Raw genomic sequence first — 21478 nt, forward strand, 5'->3', positions numbered from 1 at the left:
TATCTCGTTTTTGCTTTTTAATTCCACACACGCACCCTTCGGACTTCGTGGCAATCGGGCACACGGGTGCGTTTCCTAAGAGAGTGAGGACCCCCGCCTCCTCCCCACCTGCTCCCTCGCCAGCCAGCCAGCCGCGCGCCCTAGCCGGAGAGCCCCGGCCGTCCCCGTCGCGCAATCGGCTGGATCTCCCTTCAGCCGGCCGTGCTCACAACTCGGCCCAGGGACCCCCAGCAGCGGATCTCCGGCCCAGCTGAAGAATCCGGCAACAAGCCCCCTCCTCCCCAATCGCTCCGCCAAAATACTCTCCAAAACCCCCCAGATAGGCCGCCGGCCGCCAAGTCTCGTGGCGCCCTGAGCGAGGGTCTCTCCCCAACACCGCCACCTCGAACTGCGTTCTCCCGGCTACCCGAGCGAACCAGCGGCAGGACCCCGGTATGGGCCCCCCCAATATTTTTTATAAGTCGGCGCCCCTGTGTGTATGTGTGCGTCTGTGTTTATGCTGCAAACCACCCTGCGATCCTCTGATGAAGAAATGTAGCAAATAAATAAATAAAATAAGACCACTAATTTCGGAGGCCGAGCAGCCTCTCTGAATGCCGCTTCCCGTGAGGAAAGGCGCTTTTCTCCGTCGATCCCGCCGCGCTTTCACGCGCCCAACGGCCAACCAACCAGGCGGCGCCCTCGGCCGCGGCGCGCATGCGCCAACGGCGAACCGCGGGAGGGGGGGAGGGGAGAGAGAGGAAGCTGATCCTGAGGAGGCGCTCGCCGCAATGGCGGCTCCGGCGCCCGCCGCCGCTTCCTCCCCGCCGGCCGCCCCGACGCCCCCTGCGCCCTCTCCGGCCGCCCCTCCTGGGCCAGGGGCAGGAGCCGCCGCCCCGCGCGGCAAGAAGCGCCCCTCCAGCCCGGGGAACGGCAGCTCCGGGAAGAAGAAGCGACTGGCGACCGTTGGCGTCGGAGGAGGCGGGAGCTGCCCTCAGGTACTGACGGGCGCGGAAGTGCGCCTGCGCGGGTTTGCGCCCGAAAGGGAGGGGCGGAGGAGGAAAAGAAGACACGCCTCTTTCCCCGCCCCCTCTTGGAACGATAGCATTAGAACTATATATACGGTATATGAATGTATATATATATGTGTGTGTGTGTGTATGTGTGTGTGTATATATATATATATCTATATATATATATATATATATATATATGTATGTATGGTGTGTGTGTGTGTATGTATGTATGTATATATATATGTATGCATATGTGTGTGTGTGTATGTATATGTATATGTATGCATATGTGTGTGTGTATATATATATATGTGTGTGTGTGTATATATATGTATATGTATGTGTGTGTTTATATGTATATGTATGCATATGTATGCATATGTGCGTGTGTATATGTGTGTGTGTGTGTGTATGTATATGTGTGTGTGTGTGTTTATATATATGTATATGTATGCATATGTGCGTGTGTATATATATGTTTGTGTGTGTGTATGTATGTATATGTATATATATATATATATATATATATATATACACACACACACACACACACACACACACACACACATACATATTTATATATATATTATATATACGTATATTTCACAAATGATACAGTGCGCTTCCTCTCCGTTTATTTCCAAGCTTTTCATGTGTTCTGCAGTCCTCTTTGGTGGTAAAACACCGTTGAATTGAAATGGATCTTTCTTCCGGACAAATACTGTATGCATAAAATTTGGGAGCGGAAGTTTTTTATTATTATTTCGTAAAATTTATACACTGCTTGATTATTTTTTTTAAAAAATCAAAGCAGTTTAAAAAAAGGCAAAACAATAATTTCAAGAAAAAATAGTAGCAAGTTTTCTGTGTGTGTGGAAGTGGAGATAAAGGCGCCTGAAAGTTTCAAGGAGAGTTTGATGGAATGTACACGAAATCCTCCTTGTGCTGTATTCAACACATTGCTGCCATAGCTGGGCTGAAACAAATTGTTTTATTTCTTGTGCGTGGCATTATCTTTCACAATTATTACAACACAGTTCTGAGTTTATTTATGAAGATATGTATCTGACTTAATCCTTCTTAAGTGGCATAATCACTATTATTATTGTACAGTTATGTGTATATTTATGCAGATATATTTCCAACTTGTGACATTGAACAGCAAATGGGAATGTTTGTAGTTCAAAAATTAGGGCAACAGCAGCAAGTGGTTTTTTGCAAGATTTGGGTTGTATTGTGTGTGTGGATATGTGTAAGATTTACTCAGTTTTGTTGGCTTTGGGTGTAAGCATTGAATATGCTTCTACCAACCCCTGAGGAAAAGCAAGCATATCCGTGTTGCATGCAAGTACAGGCAACAAACAATTAACACGTGTCTGCATGATGCACGGTTGTGCATGTGCGTATGGCACTGAACCTGGAAGTGACCCGAAAACGTGGGGCTCGTGCGAGGGCCAGGAACAGAACCCCCACGCAAAATGGTTTTTGACTGTACCTTGGGATTGAACAAATAAATCAGACACCCAATTAGGGAATACAGTAGAACTTCTACCTACGTCCTGCTCTACTTAGGCCCGTTCCAATTCGCGACCGTGGTAAACACCGGGTTTGCCGCGATTCACACATGCACAGAAGCGGCTGCCGCCAAATGCGCCCATGCACAACAGCGCATCTACCAGTTACCCATTTCGCCATAAGGACGGGCCTCCGGAACAGATTGTGGTCGTGAGTAGAAGTTCCACTGTACTGAAGAGATCTGGTACAATTCTACTACTCTCATAGTGAGCTAGAAGCTTGTGGTCAAATAATCACCTGGTTCCTATACTGACTGGAAAGAAACTGTCTTAGTGGGTTTCTCTGCACTCTTCCCCAAATCTCCGTTTTTCAGCTACCTTTCTGTCATGTTTGTAAATATTCCATTCTATTGCACCAGCTCAGTCAATCCATGAAAGTGGCTAAAGTACATTGCGCAAAACATTAAGACCACCAACAGGAACTTCTTTAAATACATTAGTGGCAGGAGATAATCTAATGAGGCAATGGGACCGTTAGATGACAACAGGGTGAAATGTGTGCTAAAGGAGGATAAGGAGTTTCCAGAGATGCGAACAAATTATTTGCATCTGTCTTCACAATGGAATATGTAGGGCAGATCCCAGTGCCTGGACTACGGTAACTTTTGCAGGAAGGGTAACTGAGACACATAGTCGTGGGACAGAATTCTAGGCCTAATATTAAACGAAAGAAAATCTGACAAATCGCTGAGTCCAGATAACATCCGCCTGAGAGTTCTCAAAGAACTCAAATGTGAAATTGCTGCTCTTTGAACAAAAATATGTAAATTTCCCTCAGATCGGCCTCCGTACCTGAGGACTGGAATAGTCATTGTAAATCCAATTTTAAAAAAGGGATCCAGGGGGATTCTGGAAATTACAGGTCGATTAGCTTAACATCTTTCCTAGAGAAGTGATGGAAAACAGTGTAAAATATAGAATAGCCAAGCATGTAGAAGAACAAGCCTTGCTGAAGCAGAGCCAGCATGGCTTCTGCAAAGGCAAGTCTTGCCACCCAACCCTATTAGAGTTCTCTGAGTGTGCCAACAAATATATAATTAGAAGTAATCCAGTTGACATAGCGGACTTGGGTGTTCAAAAAGCTTTCAACAAGGTACCTCACCAAAGACTCCTGAGTGAGCCTAGCAATCTTTAAATAAGAGAGGACATCTTGGGTATCAGGAATTAAGAAGCGGGAAGCAGAGAGTAGGAATAAATGGACAGTTCTCTAAATGATCTAGAGTTAGGAGTGAGCAATGAGGTGGCCAGGTTTGCTCAGGACATTGAATTGCTCTGGGTCATTAAAACAAAAAGAGTTTGTGAAGAGCTCCAAAAGGACCTCTCCAAACTGAGGGAATGGGCACCAAAATAGCAAATATAGTTCAGTGTAAACAAGTCTAACGTGATGGTGCACATTTGGGCCAAAAATCTTAATATCACATATCTGCTCACGGGGTCTGAACTGGTGGTGACTAACCAGGAGTGAGAACTTGAGGTCATAGTGGATACTTCAGTGAAGATGTCGACCCAGTGGGTGGCAGCTGTGAAAAAGGCAAATTCCATTCTAGGGATCATTAGGATAAGGACTGAAAATGAAACCACTGATATTATAATGCCATTCTACAGATATATGGTGCAACCACAGTGTAATAGTCTGTACCATTCTGGTCATCTCTCCTCGAAAAGGATATTGTAGACTTGGGAAAGGTTCAGAAAGGGCACCCAAAATGATCAACTCCCATATGAGGAAAGGTTATTTATTTATTTATTTATTTACTTATTTATACCTCCCCTTTTTTTCCTGGCAGGTTTCAACATTCAGGACTTTTTAGTTTCAATAAAACAGAAGAGGTGACATGATAGAAGTTTATAAAATAGATAGACTTTTAGAAGGCATCTGAAGGCAGCCCTGTTCAGGGAAGCTTTTTATGTTTGAAGTTTTATTCTGTTTTTAATGTTCTGTTGAAAGCCGCCCAGAGTGGCTGGGGAAACCCAGCCAGATGGGCAGGGTAGAAATAATAAATTGTTGTTGTTGTTATGAAAAAAATTTCTATGATCCGGTTGGCCACTGTGAGAACAGAATGCTGGTCCTTGGCCTAATTCAACAGGCTCTTAAGTTCTTGAAAGATTACTGATACAGTGGCTACATTCAGATGTTGCAGGAAGCTACGCCATGGCAACTTTGGGGCCATACTCTCAGTCTTACAAGTTTGTGGTGAGATCTAAAGCTTGCAAGTTGCAGTGTGGAACAAAATGCCTTTTTCCATTTCATCTGAATATTTGTGATTTGTAGTTATGAAATAATGAAGCTAATTAGCCATTTTTGTTTTTTGTTGCTCATTTTAAAATGACTGCTATCCTCCAGATTTTGCTGGACTCGTAACTCCCATCATCCCTCACCGTTAAGAGTATTATCAATGTGTGGCAAGCCTCAGGTTCCGTACCACCGGTCTTCCATATCCAGCTCTTCCACTAAGGATCTCCAGAATAATGCCATGTTATAATCACAATACCATGGATAGCGTTGCTTATTGAACAGGAAAAAAAGTCTTGGCCCATTCCATGCAAGAGATTCTGAATCTGTAGAAATCAGTAGATGAAGCATGGGGCGAAGTATTATAGCCTACTAATTCCTACAAAATAAGCTACTTTGTTGAAAGCATAGGAGCCAAGGCTGGTAATAAAGTTAGCAGCTCTGCATGTTAGATATGTTCAGCTAAGAGATAGTGACTGACCCAAAGTGAGTTTCATGGCTGATGTGAGAATCTGAACCAAGAACTCTTCAGTCCAAAAAAATTAGTTTACCCATGACAAAACAACTGCTGTATTGTTCTTCCTTGGCTTTTGTTTTTAGTAGCCTATCAAGAAACAAATATTTCTTCATGAAATTGTGTGTTTGTCTGTGTGTTCAAGTGTTAAAAAATAGGCTCCCTTATCCAGATGTCTCTGATCTTCTATACAGGGTATATTTTGTTCTTAAGATTACCAGGTGGAAAGGTTTCAGTACATTTAATAATTCTTCAAAAGAATGAATTTGCATGATATTTTATTTAAAAGATTTAAGACACTGTCCTCACAGGTAGTTTACAAAATGTTGCAAACAATAAAATAACCCATCAACCCAACTAATTGAAAACAGGAGCAATAATTTTTTTAAATAACAACAGTGTATTACAATTAGCTAAAGGAAGACTGAAATAAAATTGTTCATGGACCACTTGAAGGCTGGCAATGATGGGCCCATGTGTATTTGCCTAAGAAGGAAGTTAGAATAATTTAGTCTGGGTTTAATCGAACATGTCTCACAAGTTTTCCTCAGATAGCCTGACTTGCCAGCTGCAACTGAATGGGTAAAAAGTGCTCCTGGCCACCTATATGGCCTGCACATCTATGGACAACACTGAGTCCAGGAAGCTTCCCAGATTGTGTACCCATCTCCTCAGGGAGAATACAATCCCACCGAGAATAGAGACAAATATCCATTCATGCCAGCAGTTTTCCCAACCCAGAACACATCCAGTTTATCTGGATTAAGCTTCAGCTTGTTTGCCAACATCTAGCCCCAAACTGCCTCCAGACACCTGTTTCCAGATTTCATCGGATAAACTCCACCTGCTTCAATTCTTGTTTGTAGAAACTGTTAAAGATGTGTGTGTAGTCTCCCTATCAGCTCCTGGATTAAGTTGTTGCGCGTTACAGATTTCTGAACAACGAAGGCAGCAACAACTTTATAAATAGGAATGCAATCTAAAAATGAACAGTCTTCTACCCCCCAAGAGGATTTGTGCTACCCCAAAGAGGATTTGTTGCATATTCAGTTTGAAAAAGGCTGTCCTGGCAAATTGCAAAGAACTGGTTCCTATTTACTTTGCCTTTGGATTACCCCTGCCTTGGAACCAATCAAGAACAGATTATAGAATTTTCCCTATTATGTTGCTTTAGGGATTTAAAGGGGGAGGAGGACGGCTTTATTTTTATTTCCCAAAGTGTAAAAAGCCTCAGATTCTCAAGATTCTAGATTTGCTTCTTTCGGACAAACTAGAATAGGCTTCCTCAGCCTCGGCCCTCCAGCTGTTTTGGGACTACAACTCCCATCATCCCTAGCTAGCAGGACCAGTGGTCAGGGATGATGGGAACTGTAGTCTCAAAACATTGAGGGCCGAGTTTGAGGAAGCCTGAACTAGAACAATGCCCTCCCTAAGGAAACACTGTTGCTGTTGTTTTTGCAGCAGCAGCACCTGGTCCTCTCTAGATGTTTTGGACTACAATTCCTATAAGCTCCAGCTAGCATGGTCAGGGATGATGGGGATTGTCCAAAATATCTGGAGAGCACCAGGTTGTGGAATAAAGATCAGCAGAAAGCAGGCCAGAATTTCCTCCCAGAATGTCTATACTAGCCAAGATGGACATTGTTTGGAGTAGGGCAAACAGAATCAAGTATCTGACCACATTCTTGGGTTTCAATTGCAATGGCGCCAATACAAAAATGACTGGAAGACTCTGGACGCTTTCGCTGTTGACTCCTGAACAATGGTAGTGTCAGGGTTGAATGCATAGCTAAAACTCCATAATTATGCAACCCCTGTTTCTGTGCTGGAGGTTTGGGAATTTCCAGGTTGTGGATGTTAAAAAATTTGCTGTAATAAACATATTCTTCAGTATGCCTTTAACATGACCTAAGATAACCCTTCTGAAACTCTGAACATCACTTGTATGTATAAATAAATAAATAAAGTTCAGCCAAGTGTGGTGCTATGAAACAAAAGTTTTCCAAAGTTCAGCTATATACTTAAAAGGAGGCCAAGAAGAGCCCTGCCAGTGCAGTGAAACTTCCTGTGTCACAAACTGACCGCATCTGTTTCCTCCAGGAGCTTAATGGAAATGTTACCATCTTTGTTAGTACGCTTGAGCCATTCAAAATGTTGTGCTCAAGTACACACACACACACACACACACACACACACACCGTTTATAGAGCTTGCTTGAGACAACTTTATTCTACCACTGATGTGGCTAAATCTACTAGTATTTCATATATTTCAGTATTTTGGCTCTCAAAGCACAAACTTTAAAAAGATAACCATTTGAAGGTAATTTAGTGATGCAACCTAAGAGGCAGTGATGTTAAAATCTCGAGAATAATCTTTTGGAGAATATTCTCAAGAATATTCTCGATTACCGGTAATGAGGTGTCTGCATTTAAAGCAGCTGTGTAGACGATACAGAATTTACAGTTTGTGGAGAATATTCTCTGGAGAATTTTCTAGCCAAGAATATTCTCATCTCACATCACTACTTAGAGGGCATTGCTTTTTAATCAAGACTCCATGAAGTTATTCTTTGCTGTCAGAAAGCACTACAGAGAACATGGAAAAGCTACCCATCACTTTGTCAGAAGTGGTCCAGTTGGATGCATAAAATAGTAAACAGTCCTTGGACCAGCTAGTTTCAAACTACAGTGGTACCTCAGGTTAAGAACTTAAGTTGTTCTGGAGGTCTGTTCTTAACCTGAAACTGTTCTTAACCTGAAGCACCACTTTGGCTAATGGGGCCTCCTGCTGCCGGTGTGCCGCCGCCGTGCGATTTCTGTTCTCATCCTGAAGCAAAGTTCTTAACCTGAGGTACTATTTCTCGGTTAGCGGAGTCTGTAACCTGAAGCATATGTAACCCGAGGTACCACTGTATTTTGAACTGCTATTACAGTGGTACCTCGGGATGCGAACGAGATCCGTTCCGGAGCCCCATTCGCATCCTGAATAGAATGTAAGATATGTCTGCGTGTGCGCGGGTCACATTTTGCCGTTTATGCGCATGCGTATGACATCATTTTGAGCGTATGCGCGAGCGGTGAAACCCGGAAGTAACACGCTGCATTACTTCCAGGCTGCTGTGGAGCGCAACCCGAAAGCGCTCAACCAGAAGCACATTCAACCCGAGGTATGACTGTATTTTAAAGCATTATTTTGAATGTGCAAATCAACATCTACATACCAGAACTGGTCATTGACTGGGTTCTTGCGGGGGGCGCTCTTCTCCAGACAGCAGTCAAGGGATTGGAAATATATTTTGTCAAACAGTCCCCCTCGCAAGGGGTCAGGTTTAGGTGAGGTTTTTCTGATTATGGAGCACATGTGCTCAGGCACGACTTCGCAGCACCAAGAGGGGGTTCTGAAACAGCCCAGAGTCTGGAAGAAAAGTCCGTAGCTCTAACAAGTGAAGCATGTTTCCCCCCCCCCCTTGTGTTATTCAGTTAAGATTATAAGTGCACTAAGATGTCACACTGAAGAAAAAGAAGTGTTTTGAGAGGAAAGGGAATCCTTTGGCCCTCCAGATGTTTCACTGCAAGTACCATCTTCCCAGCTATGCTGACTGGGTCAGATGTGAATTGGAGTCTGGAAGCTGGATGCAAATAAATTCAGACATCCAAAAGCTACAATCCAGAGATTTCTTGCGCATGCTTCCACCTCTGAAGATCAGAGTTGTTCTCGCTCGCTCACTTTTTTAAAATGTGGAAGACTGGGACCAAAGCTCACAATCTGAAAGAGAGCTATTGCTGAATAAGGGAAAACTGTTATCTAAAATGTATAAATTATTATTGGAATGGGAAACAAAAGACGAGCTGGTTAAAGCATCAATGACCCACTGGGCAATGGATATAGGGTACAATATAGAACAAAACCTCTGGGAGGAACTTTGGAAGAATGATTTGAGATTTACTGCATGCTACATATTGAAAGAGAACTATATGAAAATGATCCATAGATGGTATTTAATTCCGAGTAGATTGGCTAAGATGTATAATTCGGAATCGGATTTGTGTTGGAAATGTAAAGAAGGAAACCTTTTTCATATGTGGTGGGCATGCAAAAAAGTTTCAAAATATTGGGAAATGATATCTAATGAGATTGAAAAAAATGTTCAGAACAACTTTCCCCAAATAACCAGAAGCATTTCTGTTAGGAATTGTTCAGACAGAGGTTCCCAGGAGTCAGAAAAAATTATGTATTCAACAACAGTGGCTCAGATTTTGCTAGCTCAAAAATGGAAAAATGAGGGAGGTCCCAAGCAAGGAAAACTGGCAACTCAAGATGATAGAATATGTAGTTAGCAGGCCTAACGAGCAGAGTAAGAGAGCCAGAAGAGCAGGTATTTAAAGAGGAGTGGAATTTTTTTGTCAAGTATATTGAAAACAATTCTACACAGTTGACAATGCTGGCAGTATTAAAGTTAAATTCAACAGTATAATAAACACTGAAGTAATGTAAGATAGGAAAGTAGAATTAGAGGGATATATCAAAATATGCAGGAATGGTGGATAATTAAATGAACCCTGAAAGGGGAGGGAGGGAAGTCAATGAATGTATGTGTTAGAGATATCGGTTGGTTGCTCGAGAGCAATCAGGCAAGATGCTGCAATAGTCTGTTTTAAAGGTTTCTTATCGGTGATAAAAACCTTTGGAATGCAGAGCGCCTCTATTCCGTGTCTTGCTCATTCACCGGCAGAATCTGAGAGTGGGCGGTCCTTAAACCTTCCCCAGCAGAGTAGCTTCTTGATGCCCAGTCTGCGCCTCCCCTCTCTGCGCAGAAGCCCACTGCGCAAGGAAAGTGTGGGTAACGGGGGACCTCTCTCCTCCCCGCTTTGCTCAGGCAAGGTGTCCTGGCACTGCCTCGCCTCCTCCAAGCCCTGCAGCTCCTCTCCACTGGAGGCGTGGCTGCCTTCCTCCGCTGAGGAAGTGCTGCTTCCCAGGATCTTTGGGGGCTCTCTGTAATCCATCCGCCTTTTCCCCTCTCACCCCTGAGCCGATGGCAGTTCCCCGACAGTATGGTATAATAAAAAATGTTTAATTTGAAATGTAAAATTTGTAAATTTTATAAAAATAATATATGTGTAAAAAATGTAGAATACGGACCCCCAAAAGTCCTGGTTCGTGTCCTAATATTGGATTTTGCTCTCAGCAGCATCATTTAACATGTTTACTTCTCTGTCTGATTTTGTGTGTGATACTGGAGTTTTTACAACTTGATTTTTTTTCTTTTTTATGAGTGAAAGTGGACAATCTTCTAATACTTTGATTAAAATTTAGTAGGGCTGCCGGGGGCCAAACTAAATAATCACAATGGCTGGATTACAGGCCTCTTACGTATAAAACCTTTCAGTACATTAAATGGCCTGTAAACATTTTGAGTGAAACCATACAGCACTCATGCTTTGTGATTTGCTAGATCGCCTGCCATTAAAAAGGGAAATGGTGATTGCTGGGCAAGGATACTTCTCCATTCTCTTGCAAGCCTGCTCCGAGTAAGTAATACGACAGAGGAAAAAACAAAAACTTTTACAGATGATTTTAGCTTTGATCCTAAACATGCTTTCTTCAAAATACTATTGAGATCAATGGATTTATTTCCAAGTAAATTAATTCAGGATAAGGGTACTTGCTAAAACATTTTTTGTAGCTGAAGTTCTCAAATGAAGCTTGTGATTCAGAAAATGTGATCTAAAGGGTATAATTTGATTACTTAGGCTGTGTTCCTTGTGAACAGTTTTATACACGTTTAATAAGTTGAGAGTAGGTCCCTTTGGACTCTGGCATTATTTCTGAGTTTATGTCAAGGTTTTAGGGGAAGAAATGGAGGCAGTGAGAGATTTTACTTTCTTGGGCTCCATGATCACTGCAGATGGTGACAGCAGGCATGAAATTAAAAGACGCCTGCTTCTTGGGAGAAAAGCAATGACACACCTAGACAGCATCTTAAAAAGCAGAGACATCACCTTGCCAACAAAGGTCCAAATAGTTAAAGCCATGGTTTTCCCAGTAGTGATGTATGGAAGTGAGAGCTGGACCATCAAGAAGGCTGGTCGCCGAAGAATTGATGCTTTTGAATTATGGTGCTGGAGGAGACTCTTGAGAGTCCCATGGACTGCAAGAAGATCAAACCCATCCATTCTTAAGGAAATCAGCCCTGAGTGCCCACTGGAAGGACAGATCGTGAAGCTGAGGCTCCAGTACTTTGGCCACTGCATGAGAAGAGAAGACTCCTTGGAAAAGACCCTGATGTTGGGAAAGATGGAGGGCACAAGGAGAAGGGGACGACAGAGGACGAGATGGTTGGACAGTGTTCTCGAAGCTACCAGCATGAGTTTGACCAAACTGCGGGAGGCAGTGGAAGACAGGAGTGCCTGGTGTGCTCTGGTCCAGGGGGTCACGAAGAGTCAGACACGACTAAATAACTAAACAACAACAACAACATATGCCAAGGTTTTGGTTATTGAGGCCTGAAACATAATAAAGACTGAGCAGGATTCTGCTTCATAATGTAACATGGCTGTAGAGATCCTAGTGTCTGTTAGGGTAACCAGAATTCAAATAGGTTTGTGTGACAGGACTTGCCTTTACAGAAGCCATACTGGCTCTGCTTCACCAAGGCTTGTTCTTCATGCTTCGTTATTTTATCTTTATACTTGCCACCTGTATACTTGCCACCAGTTTTCCTAGAACAGATGTTAAGCAAACCGGCCTGTAATTTTCAGGATCCTCCTCTGGATCCCTGTTAAAAAATTAGTGTTACACTGGCCATTTCCAGTCCTCAGACATGAAGGCTGATCTGAGGGACATATCTTTGTTAGAAGACCAGCAATTTCACATGTGCTGTGGCAGACTCAGAGAGAGAGAGAGAATTTAGGTTGCCAGTGTGTACTCTGGAGCCTAGAGCTGATAAATGGGCACTTCCTCATTTCCATGTTATATAATACAGCCCCAATTAAAACCCAGACTCAAAGAAGCTTTGTGAAGTCCGGAATTCTTAATTTTGGTTCCACTAACACAAGAATATACACAATGTGCTTTGTCGCTTTCCAGAATTCCAAATTCAAAGTGAAGCTAGACTGTTCTTGGCTCAGTTGTGGATTGTATAAATGGGTCCTGAGATGGCAGAGCCCTTTCAGCAACAGAGACTTAGATTGTTGTTCTTTGGAAAGCTTCTTTAAAAAACGATGTTAAACTGATTTTAATAAAACATCTTTCTCAGTAACTAACTGTACTTGGACTTCACTAGGGTTGTCACCCGAAGACAGAAGGGTGGGGACTTAGCCCCCATAGAAATATTTCAAGCCCTTCTGTAACCTTTCAGGTTTCATTATGAAAAGGATGAGTAGCCATTTTACTTCCAGAGAAGTAAATTTTAAGGAAGCAACGTGCAGGTAGTATTCTGTCCTGCTGATTAATAAGGCGTAAGCCTGTTCCACTTTCCAGTGTTCTGGCAAAGGATAGCTGGCAAGCACTTGGCACATCATTTAAAATGATTTACAAATTCATATATTTTGAATAAATTATAGAACTTTCATCTAGGTTTTAGTTGTTTTGCACTATCTCTGTGCCAGGAAAAGCTTCGCCTGCTTAATTCTGTATATTGGGTACATTAAAGACACAAGACATGCTATTGGTCATGTAAGGCTCAGAAAGGCAGACAATTATTTTTTTATTCTGTACAATTATTAAAGGTCTGTGAGAAGCCCCATCTTCCTGCACATCCTAGCCCTTCTCAGGCATTCTTCTATGTCAGGCATGTCGAAAGTCTGCTTTGGGGGCCTAATCCTGTCCACTGGTCGGTTTAATCCAGCCCCTGTGGCAATTTATTTCCTGGGGTAAAATCCTAAAAATACCTCAACAACATCAATCCTAAAAAAAATTAAACAACTCCAACCCTAAAAACAGCTCAACTAGCTCAACAACTTTGGCGTAAAATCATAAAAAACCCTTAAAAACTTCAATCCTAAAAAAGGTTAACAACTTGGGTTGGCCCTTTGGTCGGCTCTCATGGCCCTTCACTTCATCAGATCTGGCCCTCTTTGAAAAAAGTTTGGACAGCACTGTTCTATGTAAACCAGCCTCTCAAACTAACCTGGTGCCAAGTGCATTCCGCGCCTCAAAACCATCCAGTTGCGATCAAGCAAAGATTTATTGTTGCCTTGTTTGCGCCTGACTTCTCCAGCCAATCTGTGAGAAGCCGAGGACGAGGGAGCAAGGCCGGCATGTCTGGCTGTCACATAGAAGACGGAGCAAGCTTGCTTTCTCCTGCTCTGTAGGGTACGACTCGAACCAGTGGCTTCAAGTTACAAGATATGAGATTCTGACGAAACTTTCTGACATTAAGAGCTGTTCAACGTTGGAACAGTCTCCCTCAGGAGGTTCTGGGCTCTCCTTCCGTGGAGGTTTTTAAGCAGAGGTTGGATGGTCATCTGTCGTGGATGCTTGAGCTGAGATTCCTGCATTGCAGGGGGTTGGACTACATGACCCTTGGAGTATCTTCCAACTCTACCCTTCTGTGGTTGTCCTTTAATCTTCCTGCCACACTTGCCATTGTCTCCTGTCACACCCTTTGAGAACCTCTACTGAAGCAGCAGGTAGTTTGCCCTCCCCACCTGCTTTCTTTCCAGTAGAATCTCCTGAATTTCTTAAGGCTTTTAATTTTTAAAAAAATTAACCATGATTGTTTCTGCCTTAGCCTCAAGAACTCTGAAGCACAATTGGTAGAATTCAGTGCGGCCAATCTGTCTGTGGATTTATTTTTGCTCCAGCAGAGGCATCCACTAGGAGAAATGGAAATGGATATGTCAATTCCCCTTTCCCATTGCAGCCACCCTCCCCAAATCTGTCCCAGAGGGTTGGGGGACCTTCGGGAATAGTGTGGGCTGCAGAGACAAGAGGGAGTAAGAGAAAATTGCCTCTCTTCCTCTTGCATTGGTAGACATCTCCATTGCCCTAGAATGAAAGCACTGAATTTCACTCCATATTTTGAAACGCTCTAGCCGTGCTCACTTTCCCCCCAACACTTGACTTGTACTGTCTCTGTAAATTTGATGGTCCACAAATTATGTATTTCTGTATTTCTGCACATAAATTGGGTCAATATTAGTCACAACAAGCAGACCAGTGTAAGTGGCTTGTGAGCAGAACCTACAGCAGGTAAATGGGCGTGGGCTGGGGAGCTGTGAAGTCACATTTTTGCTCACTTGTGTGTTTCCGTCTCAAACCTGACAAATCTTTTTCCCCCCCCCAGAATACCAGTGCAGAGACAGTGACTGAAAACAAAACTGTGACCACAGATCCCAGTACAGGGCCAGTAGAAACATCTATAAAACCATTGCCTTTTAAGTCTCCAAGCTTTGTCGTAAGTATATAGTTATACACGCTTAATATTTTATCCACCATGACGCTAGTCTTGAAACTTTCCAGATATGAGGCATACTGTATATTTTGCCCACTTAAATGTATATGTCCAACGTCCTCCCCCCTCCCCCCACCCTCCCCTTTGCCACACTACTTTTACTTGTTCTCTCCTCCTTTTTTGGTTGCTGTTTTTCTTCTTTCCTCCATTTATTTATTTGTTTGTTTATTTTTAAAATTCAAGAGCTGGTCATCGCAAATAAATGCTGAAACAAGCTGCTTTTACCTGATACCTGAATGCCACCAGGGCTATCTGGATCTCCAAGGCAGGGAGTTGAATAGGCTGGGTGCCACAACAAAGAAGGCCATACCTTTTCTACCATACCCACCAACCTAGGGGTTGGCAGACTACGGTCTGTGGGCCGGATCAGGCCCAGTTGCCCTCAGGATCTGGCCTGTGGGAGAAGCTCCCTCCACCGTGTGTGTGCACAGTCCAGCCTGCCACAAGGTCTGGGGGACGGCAAACCAGCCCCCTCCAAAAAAAGTTTGCTGACCCCTGCACCAACCTAGCTTGAATGAGTTGGCAGAGTCATGTGGGAGTAGACTGTATCCAAGTTCCATCCATTTGGGGCTTCAAAAGTAATAACTAGCAGTTTGAATTGACTTCTCAAAGAGCAGAACCCAGCAAAACCTGTCCAATTATGGACTCGTGAAAAACAGGCTTTTGCATCAGGTGAGAAAATTCCAAACACTTTTCAAAGGTGAGTTCACAAAGAGTTTGTTACAGTAATCCAGACTTGATATAACTAAGGCATCTGTGAGCTCTGCTTGAACCACTTTCACCAGGAATAGACAGAGTTGGGTACACCAACCCAAGTTATGGAAAAGTGGGTACACTTTCATACCCAGATCCAGGAGCACTGCCCAAAAGAGCCTATATAAACCACTGGTTTCTTGTTTTTACTAACATATGGGGTTTTATTCAACTAACCTTTACTCAGAGTAGACCCACTGAAATTAATGGTCATGGCCAATTTAAGTCCATTGATTTCCTTGGGACTGCTCTGAAATAAAGTTAGCTTCCTAGGCCATGTCCATTCCTGACCTTGAGTCATTGGCCTCCCTGGCGAGTGGTGGAAATAGGCAGCCCAATGTCTACACTCTGCAGTTTTTGCTAGTTACATTAATTAATTTTAGATGCACATGTATGGTAAAAAAAATTAAAAGGGGTGGCAATGTTGTAGGTTGTGCCTAGGAATAGGTCCCAGGTCTAAAAACTGAAAATGCAAGACTGTTATTACCAATAGTGCACTGCTGCATTAACAACACTGGATAGTATTCAACTAAGTCCTTCTCAGATCCATTGAAATTACTGAACCTCAGTTAGTCATCATGGCTGTTAACTTCAATGGATCTAGTAGGACTAGCATTGAATACCACCCACGGGGTTGTACTCAGGCTTCCTTTATTTGAAGAAAAATAACGTTTCCATATAACTTTTCTCATTAAAAGTCTATTTCTCCATTTTATTCATTTTATCCAAGCACACTAGTTTCGGTACAGGTCAAAATGTCCTCCTGTTGGTTGCTGCTTAACAAATGTTGTTCATTTTCTGCCTAACTTCAGATAAATGGATGGAACAATTTTAGTAGCAATTCAGTCCAGCAACGAAATGCTACGTTGAATGTATTAATAGTGCATTTGTTTGTAAACCCACTTTTAACCATTCCAGCACTCTGGCATTGGTGGAGCTGCAGCTGGCAAGAAGAACAGAACCTGGAAGAACCTGAAACAAATCCTTGCATCAGAAAGGGCATTGCCATGGCAACTCAATGATCCAAGCTGTAAGCTGCTTAGATGCTTTCCATGTATTTATAAATAACAGCTTTCTTGAAAATACACCTAAATTGTTTTCTCTGCATGAGATAGATTGTGACCAAGTTCACCTATGCAATTAAAGATCAGGTGGGCATTTTTCACCATAAAAAGGAAAGGCACATGAATGAAATGACATGGAACTGGGGTATAAATTACCTGCAAAGGGTGAGAAATGTGAATGCAAATAGCACAGCTTCACTTGGGACTGTCCACTGCTTTCTCTGTGTGTCTTACAGTGCCATCCTGTGCATGTCTGCTCAGAAGTAAGTCCTACTGAGTTCCTGTGTGAATTCAGTCTGCATATAACACAATTGGCACCTTTAAAAAAAAAGTCAGTCTTTCATAGTTGTCAATAGATCCATTCTCTACTAGCTGTAATAGCAAAATACTAAGGACAGATAACAAGATAACATCATTGTCATGGCTATCTACCGTATTTTTCACCCTATAGGACACACTTTTTCCCCTCCAAAAATGGAGGGGAAATCTGGGTGCGTCCTATGGGGCGAATGCAGGCTTTTGCTGAAGCTTAGAGAGCGAGAGGGGTCGGTGCGCACCGACCCCTCTCACCCTCCAGGCTTCAGGAACACATCCGCAGCCTAGGCAGCCCTGTGGGAGGTCCCGCAGGGATGTCTAGGCTGCGGATAGCAGCCTGCCGCCTGGCGCGAGAGGCGCCCTGAAACAGAGCGCCCCCCGCGCCAGGCAGATATCCGCAGCGTGGGGAGCCTTGCAGGAGTTCCCCGCAGGGCTCCCCATGCTGCGGATAGCAGCCTGCCGCCCGGCGGGCGGGGCGCCCTGAAGCAGAGCGCCCCCCGCGCAGGGCAGACATCCGCAGCGTGGGGAGCCTTGCAGGAGTTCCCCGCAAGGCTCCCCACGCTGCGGATAGCAGCCTGCTGCCCAGCGGGAGGGGCGCCCTGAAGCAGAGCGCCCCCCGCGCAGGGCAGACATCCGCAGCGTGGGGAGCCTTGCAGGAGTTCCCCGCAGGGCTCCCCACACTGCGGATAGCAGCCTGCTGCCCAGCGCGAGGGGCGCCCTGAAGCAGAGCGCCCCCCGCGCCCGGCAGACATCCGCAGCGTGGGGAGCCTTGCAGGAGTTCCCCGCAGGGCTCCCCACACTGCGGATAGCAGCCTGCTGCCCAGCGCGAGGGGCGCCCTGAAGCAGAGCGCCCCCCGCGCCCGGCAGACATCCGCAGCGTGGGGAGCCTTGCAGGAGTTCCCCGCAGGGCTCCCCACACTGCGGATAGCAGCCTGCTGCCCGGCGGGCGGGGCGCCCTGATGCAGAGCGCCCCTCGCGCCGGGCAGACATGGCCAGCCCCACAAGCTCGGGGGACAGCAGGGAAGCGCAGCGCCGCCATCCCGCTGTTCCTCTACCTGGTTCGGTTTCCCCGACCTGCTTTTGGGGGGGAAATAAAGGGGGGGAATTCTTTTATTTCCCCCCAAAAAACTAGGTGCGTCCTATGGGACGGAGCGTCCTATGGGACGAAAAATACGGTAGTTAACTTCCACAGGCAACTGGCTGGCTGGCTGCTGTAGGAAACAGAATATGGGAATTGTGTAACCTTGATCTAATTTAAGAATGCATATTCTCAAGAAATTAAGTTTTGCAAACCATACACCTTGAGTTTTCAGCCTAACAACTTTGTGTGAAGAGATTCTTTGAATTAACAATGAGGTGGTGTGCACATTTCAGTTGCAGCATTTTTGCAAGCCTCTAGTGTTCTGGTGCCCATACTTGTCAGCAGTACCTTGATAGTGCAAACATTTAAAAAATCAATGTAGGGCACTGACTTTCAGGCTTCTTGCCATCATGGAACTCTTTCCACAATTATTTTTCCACCAAGGAACTCTGAAGAATCACAGAATATTCTGGTTTGTGTTCTAGGGTGCACACTCAATTCATAGGAGACCTGCCTAGGGATTATTGAGCCTATGGAATCTCAGAAGCACATTCTCATATTCCCTAGAGGCTGTGCATTTCATGGTGTGGCTGGTATTCTCAGAAAACTACATTTTACAAGACCGATGATGGCAGACAATCTTCTCTGGTCAAGAAATCCCTGATAAGCAGTCAGTGACCCCCAGACTTCCTAGAAACACCACTGAACTAGAGTGGAACCCTAAGATTTCTTGCAAGACTTCCCAATTAACTTGGTGTAACCTAAAGCATATAGACATAAGAAAAGAAAAGAAAGAAAATGTGTGTTTCTCATAGTAGTGCCATTGCTCTATTGTAGACCATCTGACTTAGATGTAGAGGGTTCCGGGTTCAGTCTTTGGCACCTTCCAGTAGAGATAGGAAATATTTCCTGGCTGAAACCCCGGAGAAGTGCTGTAAGTAAGTGTGGACAGTTTTGAACTAACTGGATTTGGTATAAAGCACCTTCCCTTGATCTATGTTCAGAACATGCTTGGCAGGGGGTTGGACTTGATGGCCCTTGTGGTCTCTTCCAACTCTAGGATTCTATGATTCTAAGAAATGTGCTAAGAAAATGCAAGCAAAAAGGACTGTAGCTGGAAACCAAGCAGTGCTGATACAACTTTGGTCAGGAGGTTATTTGAGCCAGCGTCTTACTTTGGATGTAATGCTACGCCTCTGCAATACTATATTTATTTTATTTACAAATGTATAACACCCTATTATTTGTCAGATGCACTCAGACTTATAGCTGGACTGGATGCTATGGCTGCAGAGTAACTCACAACATGATGATGGTCCCAACTCATGCGGTGAGTTACTCTAACGATGTGGCAGCGGAGAGGATTAGTCCTGTGGGAGTGGCCAATTCACCATGGGGACAGTAACATCTCCATTAAATCCCAGTGTAAAACGAACCCCCATTAATATTTTTTGCAGCCACTTAATTAGGATTAAAGGAAAGTGGCAGTAGAAGGCTGACACTTTATTAGACTTTAATTCTTTGCGCAGAAATAAATGTGCCGCTAAGTGTTTTTCAGCATCCTGGCCTTAGCCTGGTGTGTTCCTAGTGCCTTGTAGCTGGCAACCTGCTGATGATGCTATTTCTACTGCATTCTCTAGTTTCAGAAATAAATTTGCATATATTAGAAAGGTGGTTAGAAAGCAAACAGTTGAAGGGTGTAAAAACATCTGCTCAAGAGTATTTTTCAGAAGATATTCATGCCATACATAATGATTAAAAGAAGCTGATCTGCTAACTTGGAAATGCTTCAGCCATAAAATCTGTACTGAAATCATCTGAGAGGAAGCGAGCTACAAAGACAGAAAATAGCTTTGTGGTGAATATATGCTGAAATTAAGGATATTTTAAAGCACTTTGCCTGTAGAAATGTTTGCTTGTGGCAGTGTTTGCTATTACTCCCCAAGCAGCTCCAGTGACTAGGAATTTCCAACTCCTCATTTAAGCATTCACACAATTTTCTAGGTCATTGACCAGGCTTAAAGTGGCACACGCTTAAAGATTTATCTGATTTAAAAGATTAGTGTATACTCTCTCCACGCACCCTGGATTATATTAGTCTTGAGCAATGTTTGTGGTCTTATAATATGAGAGGCATATGCCAAAGGCTGTGTTTTTCATATATAATGCTGATGAACCTGCAAGCTACAGGGTGTTCAAAAAATAACTATACACCTTGGACAATGTAATATAGTAGGTGTATGGTTACTTTTTGAACACCCTGTATTTGCAATATATAACAGCAGTTTCTCCCAGCTAGTTGCCTACATTTAGGTTCCACTTTCAGATCTGGAGACTAAACTGTTCCTCTGATCTATCACCAGAGATCTGCACCAATAGTTGGTACAAAGGCACATACATTTCCCTTCTGTGTCAAATGTCCTATTGAATGCATCTTTCAATGTGACTAGAGATGCATATCAACATCCGAGGTCACAGGTCATTGTGCATAACTAATTGCCCACATGGGTGGCGCTGTGGTCTAAACCACTGAGCCTCTTGGGCTTGCTGATCAGAAGGTAGGCGGTTCAAATCCCCGCGATGGACTGAGCTCCCATTGCTCGGTCCCAGCTCCTGCCAACCTAGCAGTTCAAAAGCATGGCAGTGCAAGGAGATAAATAGGGACCGCTCCGGCAGGAAGGTAAACGGTGTTTCCGTGCGCTGCTCTGGTTTCGGTAGAAGCGGCTTAGTCATGCTGGCCACATGACCCGGAAAAACTGTCTGCGGACAAACGTCGGCTCCCTCGACCAGTAAAGCGAGATGAGCGCCGCAACCCCAGAGTTGTTCACAACTGGACTTAACTGTCAGGGGTCCTTTACCTTTACCTTTTTACTGCTGAATTGGGATCTTTGTTTTTATCTTTCTCTCTTGCTATTTATAATTAGCATTTTGTATTAGTCATTTAGCACCATAAATGTGCATACTATTTTTTTAAGTAACAACAAAAAAACAGATTCCTGCTTCACAGGAGCTTACAATCTAAAATTTGATGCAGGGGATGCAATGGTAAAAAGAAGGGTAAACAGTGAAAGAATACGTTCAGTTCAGTGACACACACTTAGGTAGATGAGAAGTAAGGGAATAAGCCAAAGTCTAAATGGAAAAGGTAGGGTTGATGGAGGTTTGAAGGAAGAAAAACAGGTAACTTAGTGTAATTGGGAGTTCCAGGCGCAAGGGAGAAAAGGTGGTCATTTGAGAGATTGCGTGATCAGTCCTATATGTTTCTACTCAGAAGTCTCATAGAATGGAGTGAGGCTTATTTATAAGTTAACGGGTATAAGATTGCATCCTAAGAACTTTGGATGACTGGGGATGGAGCTGGAGAGCAAAGGTCCTGGGCAGTGATACATCAGTTTGTGTGGGTGGAGAGATAAGGCTGAGAGGCAACACCATGAAGTATTTGAAGCTGCAAATAAGTATGTGCTAGATGTGGGAGTGAAAGAGAAAGTTTGT

At 43.8% G+C, this 21478-nt stretch overlaps 2 protein-coding genes across 4 annotated transcripts in view; both read left to right on the top strand.

Annotated features, from left to right (window-relative positions):
* The window catches only part of LOC310692401 (uncharacterized protein), a 137690-nt gene that overhangs the window by 60031 nt on the left and 56181 nt on the right, over nt 1-21478 (top strand). The window lies entirely within an intron of this gene.
* INO80C (INO80 complex subunit C) overlaps nt 712-21478 on the top strand; it is a 28818-nt gene continuing 8051 nt past the window's right edge. The window contains exons 1-3 of one of the 3 annotated variants that reach the window (XR_014518758.1): nt 712-977; nt 14606-14716; nt 16445-16556. Coding sequence is in view for 2 of the 3 variants with exons in the window: in XM_083473360.1 (XP_083329486.1) it covers nt 771-977; nt 14606-14716; nt 16445-16556 (430 nt within the window). In the remaining variant the exon portion in view is untranslated. The remainder of the gene's footprint in view (nt 978-14605; nt 14717-16444; nt 16557-21478) is intronic. The other 2 variants (XM_083473360.1, XM_083473361.1) reach the window with 2 other exon arrangements.

The sequence above is a fragment of the Podarcis liolepis genome, assembly GCF_965112155.1.
Source record: "Podarcis liolepis genome assembly, chromosome: 13".
Classification (NCBI taxonomy): Eukaryota; Metazoa; Chordata; class Lepidosauria; order Squamata; family Lacertidae; genus Podarcis; species Podarcis liolepis.